This window comes from Rhamphochromis longiceps, linkage group LG19, assembly GCF_057381845.1.
Source record: "Rhamphochromis longiceps isolate RC_006_pf linkage group LG19, R_longiceps_female_GT1.1, whole genome shotgun sequence".
Taxonomy (NCBI): domain Eukaryota; kingdom Metazoa; phylum Chordata; class Actinopteri; order Cichliformes; family Cichlidae; genus Rhamphochromis; species Rhamphochromis longiceps.
The window spans coordinates 10,540,554-10,550,925 of record NC_140575.1 but is presented as its reverse complement, the minus strand read 5'-3'; the positions used below and the strand labels follow the sequence as shown (position 1 = coordinate 10,550,925).

The window sequence follows — 10,372 nt, the reverse complement described above, 5'->3', positions numbered from 1 at the left end:
GTGGAGTTCAGCTTAGTTTATTGGGAGGAACAGGAAACACTCGAACAGGACAACGTTTTTTCCCTCTGTTCTCGTGTCGGTTCTCCGAATGTTCTCATCCCGTTTGGAGAACGTGTTGTGTGAATTTTATAAAAAGTAATAAAATAGTGCAACTTTTTAAACTTTATCTACATATGAACATCCAACGGATCACTTCACGGTCAACGAGTCCAGACACAAAGTTTACACATTCACAGCCAATCAGGAGTCCAGGAAACCAGGGAGGCTGCTGATGACATCATCACAGGTGGCACTAAACGAGCCAATCAGATGCACTGTACAGAGCCCGGAGTCTGCAGAACACGCTACTGCACCTGGATGAAGGTGAAACCACCTGTCGCCATGACGCCATCCCTCTGGTTTCTGACGTCATGGCGAACATCATCAACAGGAGCTTCAGTCTGAACCAGAAATGACCGGACCTAAGTTTCCAGGTACGGTCTGGGGTCAGGTTAACGGAGTTGTTCGTCCTGTTGTCCTCAGCAGGGCGGAGTCAGAGCAGGCGCCCCCTGCAGGTGGCAGTGTTTACTACAGCTGTAAAGTCCAGCAGAAACCTGAGGGGGGCGCCGAAGGTGCAGGATGGTGTCAGGTACGTCTGTCTGCAGCACTGCCTCACTCCACCTTACAAGTCAGCGTGGTACAGACCAGGTGCTGGTTCCGGTCCAGGTGTTTACTGGGGGGCTTTGGCTCCGTCGGACGCCTCAATGCCCAGCAGGGCCTGGACCGCCTCCAGCGGCACGCCCTCCGGGGTCTGAATGTGCATGGTGGTTCCATCTGGCCCGTTAACGATCACAATCCCGTCTGAGCCCGGTTCTGCCAGCTGCACCGTCAGCCCCTCCGTCTGGATGTAGATCTCCTCGCCCTCCTGCACCTCTTTGGCCTCCGTGGGGCCCAACTCAGGGTGGGAGGGGCTTAGAGTCTGGATCAGGCTGGATTCAGGCTTGATGACAGATCCGGCTGTAGGGGTGGGCTCAGATGACTTTGTGTTCGTGGGGTCACTGGGACCTGAACCCAGAGCTTTCTCCAGCTCCGTCACCCGGGGTCCGATGTCTGTCGAGCTTGACGCCTGATCCTGGTGGACGTCATGGTCCTCACCTGGGGTCACTTCCATAGGGGTGTCAGGGGGCGGGGCCTGTGAGGAGCTGTGAGAAACACATTGCAGTGCAGTGAGACAGGAGCGCTTTCCAGAAGTGACCTCACCTGAACTCGATTTTCTAGAAATGGCCGAGTAAAAATACATTCGCCACATTACGGAAACCCTGACCTCACAGGTAACCTGTGATCACATCGTCACCTCAGGGCGTGGCTACCACGCACATGTACTCAGCAAACAGGAGGTAGAGACAGCTCACCTGGAGGCGTCAGCAGAGACTGTCAACAGTCTGGTTCCCTCTGGAATCACGAGAGGAGCGACAGAGACCGAGCAGGACTTCAGAGGGGTCACAGAGGTCACCGCGGTCCCACCTGGTCGGACGACATGCAGAGAGATTAAGAAAGCAGAGATAGATGTTTTATCTGTAATTTAGCTGTAGATTAGGACATTCCAGCCATACCTGTTTTTGGCGTCTCGAGGCCATTGTGATGCACGGGGACGCTGTTCTCCATCTTGAACCTCTTGGATGGCGGCAGCATCTTAGAGTTCTGGGAAGGAGACTGATGCGGATTAGAACCGTACCTCTAATCTTCAGGTAAACCTCAGTGAGAAGCTGTGGTCGACCTCATTGTCAGCTACGACTCTAAAGCTGTGATTGGCTGCTTAGACTGACCGCCCGACCGTGCGGGGATGTAGGCTTATCTTGTTATAACAACTTGGATGCAGGTGTGCTTACCTCCATGTATCGCACGTTCTTATTTGTTGAACTGGAGCCAGGAGACGCTCCAGGAACCACCTTCATCCTGTTCACCTCGTCCAGGATCCCTAGAGACCTGGCCACCTGAAACACAGCACGGTCTGGGTCACCTGTACGCCGCAGGGTCCACTTGTAACAGGCGTTCTGATGTCAGCATGGGCCTCACCTCTATGTTCCTGATTTCCAGGGGCGTGGCTCCACCCTGCGGGCTGCTGATGTAATCCTGGGCGGCCTGCCTCACCTGAGCCTGCAGGGACTCGAACTCACGGTAAATGTCTGGGAAATGAGTTCGACCCGGACCGCCGCGCTCCACCTGGAACAGCCAGGGCACATGATACACTGCAATAGCTGCACATCATTTACAGAGAAAATAAGAGTCAGTGCGATGAGAGAGCAGCTCAGTTTAAACTGTCAGCTGTTTGGAATAACATGCTCCACTGTCTTGTGCTCACATAATTTGCTCTGGCATTAATAAAGTATTCTGATTCTGAGCCCCTGATGATGTCACAGATCCTGGCAGGTGTGGATAAAGGTTTGTCCTTCGTGTGTGCGTACCTTTGCCAGCATTAGCTCCCACAGACTCATCACTTTGGTCAGACGAGGAAGAACGATGTCCATCAGCTCCTCATCCTCGCACTGCTCCACCACCTGTGAGCGACGTGATAGGACACTCAGGTGTTAGCGCATTAGGTGACTACACATAAATCAATATTTTTGAAGACCTTTACTCTGAAAGGAGCTGCTTCCTCCACCTTACCTCCTCTAGACGCTCTCGTCTTCTCTCTACCTGCTGCTCTGCTGTTACCATGGTAACACCCAACTTTGGAGGTCGACCACGACGACCTCTCCTACTCACGAGGCCCACAGTCACCTGCGAAAAATGAGCAATCAGATTCACCTGAGTGCTAACAGAGCAGGACGAGGTTTCTGTGCAAACTACTGTACAGGTGAGCTCACCTGGACAAGTGACAGATGTAGTCAAAGCTCTAATAAGAGTTGAACAAAGGTCTATTTACAGCAAAGCATCCCCGACAGCGCGTGAGGTCGCATATTGTGCCGTTTGTCCCATCGCAGACACCGTACAAAGAATGATTACTGTGTTTTGCCATTTTGTAGGCCGATACTACTTTGTTGCTTTTATTTTGAAGGCAACATTTATCCTTTTTCAATTCAAGTGTGTCTGTGCGTGCATGAATGCAGCTTCACTGTAAATGTGTCAGAGCCCATGTTTCTGAGAAATGTGAGTTTTCTGAGAGATGAAAGTACTTTAGTTTGAATTAGAGCTGGGCGATAGAACGATCACGATATGTGTTGCGAAATAACTTTTTCTCGATAGAAAAATTTAACTATTGTGATAGGCCTCGTCTCTTGTCCTCTTAAAAAAAAAAAAAAAGAACAGCCAATCCACATTAAGTAGTGCAGAGCCAAACCAATCACAGCCGCAGCGTCACGTGACTTGTTACGTACAGCACAAGTGCCAAGCCGCACATGTGTATTTGTTTGGGAAGCAGCCAGCCGCCGTGCCGCCCGGGTAATGGAGGAAACGAGTGTGGCGACTAGAGAAAAATCAACTGAGCGTGAGCGAAGAGAAAACCGATGATGGTTCCAATGCGGAGAGATTGTCGAACGGAAGAGCCATAGAAGTTCCGTAGTGTGAAGGTATTTCAGCTATTTCAAGTCTGACAAAAAACAGAGTAGCGCGCACTGTAAATGTGCCGAAAGCAAGTCTGGAAATACAATAAAGCGGTGCATGCTCAGGCTCTGACTGGAAGCGCTAATTCGTCATTCGGCTTTTGTCAGACTAAAGTACCTGTTAAAACTGTTTGAAAAGCTCAGCTATACAACGAGGGGAGATTGAGAATTTCCTTTTAGTTCTCAGTTTATTTGATATTGACAAAAGTTAGTCAGTTTTGTCTGTTCTTCTGTAAAACAAACTAAGATTTATTTTTAGAATTAATATTTTGTTTCTAAGTGGAATTGACAATTTAGTCTGTTTCATTTGTTCTATTTTGAAACTTAAACGCTTTAGCGGCTGCCTTTTGTGTAGTTTGCAATATTTGCCTTTATCTGAAAAAGTCTCATGTTCCTTAAGTACATCTACCCTGTTGAACTTATTATGGGAAATAAATATTTAAATCAAAACAAGCTGCTGATTATTTCACATTTTACTTGTGAGCAACGGCACATTTAAATCTTACAAATATAGTTATTTGGCTTATATCGTGATAGATATCGTTATCGCCTGGAAATTAAAAAAAAAACATATCGTGATATGAAGAAAATATTATATCGCCCAGCTCTATTTTGAATTGGGATAAAGCACACCTGGAACACCAGGTGAAGTGACAAAGGAGCAGGCAGCAGTGCGCTCTCTGCCAGGGACCTCTGAAGCACACGCAAGGTGAAGTGAGTGAACTGAAGCGGGTTACAAAGCAGCAGTTGTTTGTGCCAGGAGTAAAAATGAACTGAGTCACAGCTGGAGTTTTGTTCTTCACTCAAAGAGGAAGAAGCTTCTGCTTCGCAGTGTCACCTGTGTGCTCTCCACTGCAGACATTGAGCCCGACTGTAATGTTGCAGGGAGCAAATTTCTCTCCCTGAACAAGAACAAAGAGCTGAAAAGCTGAAGTCCTTCAACTACAACAGAACAGCGACGGCACTTTCACAGTCTGGGAACGATGATGACCGGCTAGCTGTAACATGAACTCTCACCGGCAGCCGTTCATCACTTTCATACTCCATGAGCAATCTCACCTTAGGAGGCGGCCCCAGTGACCGTCCCCGCCCTCGTCCCCGCCCCCTGCCTCGCCCTCGTCCTCGGGGACGGCCGGGGCCCCGATGATGGAGGCCTCTGAGTCCTACAGCTGCTGCTGGACCCCCCTCCACCTGCAGACGGACAACAGTCACCTTACTGTCGACAGCTGTTATTATCCTGAATGTTTGATCTCCAGAAAGGGCTAACCAGCCATAATTAGCTGGTTAGTTAACAGCTTATTAACTGTACAGACAATAAGAAAATAAACTGTAGGATGACAGATCTCTGCTGTGATTGGTGGATGATTTCTCACTTTATTTGTTGCCGTGGCCGCAGGTTTGTCATCCTTATTTTTCTCCTCCTCCTCCTCCTCCTCCTCATTGACGCCGACTGTTGCCGTTTCCTCTGATTGGCTGTTGTCTGGAAGGGGGTGCGGTGTGTTCCCCGGTGGGTCGCCAGGTGGCTCTGGCTCCCCGTGGGTCGGGTTCAGTTTGTAGTGGCGGTTCAGGCCGCCAGCACCGATGTAGGCCTTGTCGCAGGTCTGGCAGCGGTGGGACCGAGACTTGTGGCTGTAGGTGAGGGAGCTGCCGGGCGTGGCGCCATCCTTCCTGCTGCCCTCGCCGTCCTCCTCCTCCACGCTCATGTCAGAGTAGTCGTCTGAGTCGGACTGGTGACTTTCAGCGAGGTCCTCTGTCTTTATGAACTTGTAGTCTTTGGCTTTGTACTTCGGTGGTCTGGAGACCCGCCCGGACCGGGTTTGGACCTTCATTGCTTTTTTCTCCCTCTTCTTTGCCTTCTTCTCCTTCTCTTTTTGCTCACTTCTGTCCTTAGTGGGAGGGGCTGTAGAGGGCGTGGCCACCGTGACACATTGTGCAGCAGGCGCGGCGGTCTGTACTGGGACTGTCGTGACTGTGACAGGTGGTTTAATGGGACTTTTACGGGCAGCAGTCATCGTGCCGTTAGCAGGTGTTTTAATTAATGGAAAGCTAACAGTTTTAGCCACAGTAGTGGGTGGAGTCTTAATTATTGAAGGGATTGGGGTCTTAACAGTGGGTGCCGTGGACACTCTGATTGGTGTTGCCGTGGGTTTCTGACCTACGCTGGAGGCAACTGATGCCGTCTGGCCTGTCAGCTTGTGGACCAATGGTAGCAGTGAGCCGACCACGGGGGCGGGGCTCTGTAGCAGCAGCTGGATGGGCGGGTCTCCAGGATTCTGCTGCAGGAAGAACTGCTGACCCTCCTGACCAACCACGGGCTGGATGTGGATAATCTGAGTGCTGCTCACGCTGCCATTGGCTGACAGCTTCACTTGCGGCTGAGTGACCGACTTCTGCTGGGTGGCGGAGCCAGGCTTCACTTCCTGTTTGGGAGGCACCTGGATCTGGATCCTAACGGGCTCCGACTGGAAGGACAGACACACAGAAAGTAGATCAAAACACACGATGAGTGTGATTATTCAGAGATTTTTTACCGTGGCAACATTAAGATCACAAACTGAGTCGATGAAGAAGTTGGTTTAAGGATTCCTGAAGAGTGTATGGATAATGAAAATGGACTGATGAGTTCTTATGTCAGTGTGAAGCATTTAAAAGTTCTAAGGGCTCCAAATGTGAAAATTCACAACCAAACCCGTTTTTTATGTTTCTGAACCTGAAGTTGAAAAACTAACCGTGTGGTTAAGTAAACAGCAGGTAAACATGTTCATAAACATGGAGACGGCAGCCCACTGCGAGCTGCTGCTGTCACGCCTCACCTGCATCACCTGTCCAGGCCCCAATCGAGTTGGACTTTCTCAGCATGGATCTTCCTCCATGTAGCTCTTCATTTGCAATTCCACTCCCATCACACTGCTTTCTGCTTTCCAACTTCCCTCTGTCACTGATATTTCAGATTTCATCTGTAATTCAAAACCTTCTCCTTGTCAGCGAGACCCCATTCCTACAGTTCTGGTCAAGGCCTGTCTACCCTCTTTGCTTCCCCTCATACAGTGATGTCAATACGTATTTGATCACCCTGTGATTTTGCAAGTTCTCTTACTTAGAAATCATGGAGGGGTCTACAATTTTCAGCATAGGTGCATTTCCATTGTGAGAGACAGAATCTAAAAAGAAAAAATCCAAAAATCACATTGTATGATTTTTGAACAATTTATTTGTGAATTACTGTGTCACGTATTTGACCACTTGCTTATCAGCCAGATTTCTGACCCTCAAAGACCTGTTATTTTGCTTTCAAATAGTCCAGCTACACTCTACACTCATAGCGCGGCTCAGCCAAACTCCAGTTTGCGCCAATGGCGGCCGCCACTAAGATTTAAAATTAATCATCTACAGGGTGGGCCATTAATATGGATACACCGTAATAACATGGGAATGGTTGGTGATATTAAAGTCCTGTTTGTGGCACATTAGTATATGTGAGGGGGCAAACTCCTCAAGATGGGTGGTGACCATGGGGGCCAATTAGAAGTCGGCCATCTTGGATACAACTTTTGTTTTTTCAATAGGAAGAGGGCCATGTGACACATCAAACTTATTGGTAATGTCACAAGAAAAACAATGGTGTGCTTGGTTTCAACGTAACTTTTTTCTTTCATGAGTTATTTACAAGTTTCTCTTAGTTCACAGCCATTGACATGTCGAAGAGGTTAACACGTGAGGAGCGGATCGAAATTGTGTTGATATCTGGTGAACGCAGTAACCGGGTCATTGCAGCAGATTTCAATGCAAGACACCCTACGAGACCACCCATCTCCCATGCTACAGTTAGCAAACTGCTTGCTAAGTTTCGTGAAACTGGTTCAGTGTTGGATTTGCCAAAATGTGGACGCAAGAAAACTGTCACTAATGAAGAAACATCAGTGGCTGTCCTAGCTTCATTCAGCAAGAGCCCACAGCGTAGCACTCGCTGCATGTCACTGGAGAGTGGCATTAGTCGAACATCCCTTAGGCGGGTATTAGCTACTCACAAATGGCACCCTTACAAACTCCAGCTACTGCAGCATCTCAACGAGGATGACCCAGATCGGCGCACAGAATTTGCAGAATGGGCAAAACAAAAACTGGAACAGGACCCTCGGTTCACACAGAAGATTTTGTTCAGTGATGAGGCAAACTTTTATGTGAATGGTGAAGTTAACAAACAAAACCACCGCTATTGGTCTGACACGAACCCACATTGGATGGATCCCTCCAAGACTGTTGGACCAACAAAAGTGATGGTTTGGTGTGGTATGTGGGGTACAATGATAGTGGGTCCATTCTTCATCAATGGAAACCTCAAGGCCACTGGATATTTGAAATTGCTACATGATGATGTGTTTCCCTCTTTATGCACTGAAGCTGGAACGTTCCCTGAGTTTTTCCAGCAAGGTGGTGCACCACCACATTATGGGTGCCAGGTCCGAGCATTCCTAGATGAACAGTTTCCTGGAAAGTGGATTGGTCGTCGTGGGCCAGTTGAATGGCCCCCAAGGTCTCCCGATCTGACCCCCTTAGACTTTTGTCTTTGGGGTCATCTGAAGGCAATTGTCTATGGTGTGAAGATACGAGATGTGCAGCACCTGAAACTACGGATACTGGATGGCTGTGCTGGCATTTCTCCTGCGGTGTTGCTATCAGTGTGTGAAGAGTGAGAGAAGAGGGTTGTATTGACAATCCAACACAATGGGCAGCACATTGAACACATTTTATAAGTGGTCAGAAACTTGTAAATAACTCATGAAAGAATAAAGTTACGTTGAAACCAAGCACACCATTGTTTTTCTTGTGACATTACCAATAAGTTTGATGTGTCACATGGCCCTCTTCCTATTGAAAAAACAAAAGTTGTATCCAAGATGGCCGACTTCTAATTGGCCACCATGGTCACCACCCATCTTGAGGAGTTTGCCCCCTCACATATACTAATGTGCCACAAACAGGACTTTAATATTACGGTGTATCCATATAAATGGCCCACCCTGTATTCTTAACTTACCACTGGAACTGTTCCTGTTTCCTTCAAAGTTGCTGCCGTCACCCCAATATTGAAAAAAAAAAACAACAAAAAAACAAACAAAAACAAAACGGGTCTAGACCTCATAAATTTTGACAATTTTTGTCCTTTTTCCAATCTACCATTCCTCTCAAAAATTCTCAAGAAGATAGTTGCCACAACTCCACTCACACTTAACTAACAATAATCTGTATGAATAGTTCCAGTCTGGTTTTCTGGTTTAATTATGATTCTGCTCTCCCCCCATCCTCCCTCACCCTCTGTTTAGCCGAACTAAATTCATGGTTCTCTTCTAATTTTCTTAAACTCAACAGTAACAAATCCGAGCTTATCTTGGTCGGCTCTAAATCAACATTATCCAGAACCAACAGTTTCTCTATTACAATCAATACTCAATCAAAAAATAAAACTCCATTTCTTCCTCTGTGAAAAGCTTGGGTGTCATCCTCGACAGTACTCTATCTTTCAATTCCCACGTCAATAATGTCACTCGGTCTGCATATTTTCAATTGTGCAACAATTATCATCAGGACCCCTTCTATCCATCACATCACTCCTGTCTTGCAGCAGCTTCATTGGCTCCCGGTCAAATATCGCATCAATTTCAAAATGCTTCTGTATACATTTAAGGCTATTCGACATCTCTCCCTCTCTCTGATTTGGTTCAGATCACCATTCCATCTCGGTGTCTTAGATCTTCTTCTCTCTCTGTCCCCTCTCCCCGTCTTGCCACCATGGGGAGCAGGGCTTTCAGCTGCTCGACTCTGGAACTCCCTTCCTCCTGATATAAGAAATATCACTTCATTCTCTCTTTTTAAGTCTAGACTCAAAACTCACTTGTTCAAAACAGCTCATCCCACATAACACTCTGCTATTTCAAATGTGTTTTATGTCTTGTGATTGTGTAAATTGCTTGCTTTTATTATTCTGCTGTGTACAGTGTCCTTGAGTGCTCTGAAAGGCGCTTTCAAATAAAATGTAGTATTATCATTATTTTTATTATTATGTGACCCACCTTTTTCTGGATCAAGGGGATCGAGCTTCCCGTCTGCATGGCCACCTGCTGGGCCACGCTCTTCAGCTGCTGGGAGGCGTTGTTCGGGCCTTTCAGGTTCTGCTGGGAGACCTGGATCTGCTGCTTTGGGACCTGCTGCTGTGACACCTGGACCTGCTGCTGCTGGGACTTGGTGACCTGGTTGATGACCTGCTGCAGCTGACTCGGATCCAGAGCTGCGCTGTGAGCCGGTTTGATCAGCTGGCCCTGCTGGAGCAGCTGGGCCGCCTCGATGTCGGAAACCTGGACCACCTGCTGCTTGGTGAGCTGCTCCAGCAGCGCCTGCTGCTCCTCTGCCGTCAGCCCGGAGCTCTCCACCAGACTGCCGTCTGGCTGCACGTACAGGATGGTGGTGTTAGCCAGGTCGGTGAACTCCGTGGCCACCAGAATGCTCTGCTCCTCCGGCTGGCTCGGCAGTAGCTCCGCCAGCTGAGCCCCGGACGCCACCGGTACACTGTGGCCCAGCTGGTCGCCCTCCGTGCCGGACACGGGCTTCAGATTGCCGCTCTGGTTGCCGGCCGCCGCTACGTTCTCCCCGGGCTTGCTGCTGTGAGCAGCGGGGGTTGCTGGTGAGCCGTCCCCGGGCTGGGCGCTCAGGGCGGTGGGGGGCTGATCCGCGGCCCCCGACGACTCCGGGGCTGTTATTGTTCTGTCACCCTCGCTGTCCGCCATTTTGGCTGT

General features: G+C 48.6%; 1 protein-coding gene across 2 annotated transcripts; it reads right to left on the bottom strand.

The window, feature by feature from the left end:
• Window position 1: 1 nt before the first annotated feature.
• Window positions 2-10,364, bottom strand: znf839 (zinc finger protein 839). Of its 2 annotated transcripts, none has more exons than XM_085392004.1 (10): window positions 9,653-10,364; window positions 4,955-6,043; window positions 4,641-4,772; window positions 2,647-2,760; window positions 2,445-2,537; window positions 2,056-2,202; window positions 1,869-1,973; window positions 1,593-1,692; window positions 1,392-1,503; window positions 2-1,181 (listed from the first exon to the last, which is right to left on the bottom strand). In XM_085392004.1, the coding sequence occupies exons 1-10, from the start codon at window positions 10,361-10,363 to the stop codon at window positions 710-712; spliced, it is 3,075 nt and encodes a 1,024-aa protein (XP_085248130.1). In that variant the 5' UTR covers window position 10,364; the 3' UTR covers window positions 2-709. The 2 variants fall into 2 exon arrangements, with proteins under 2 accessions (XP_085248130.1, XP_085248131.1); XM_085392005.1 differs by having other exon boundaries at window positions 1,593-1,680.
• Window positions 10,365-10,372: the final 8 nt, after the last annotated feature.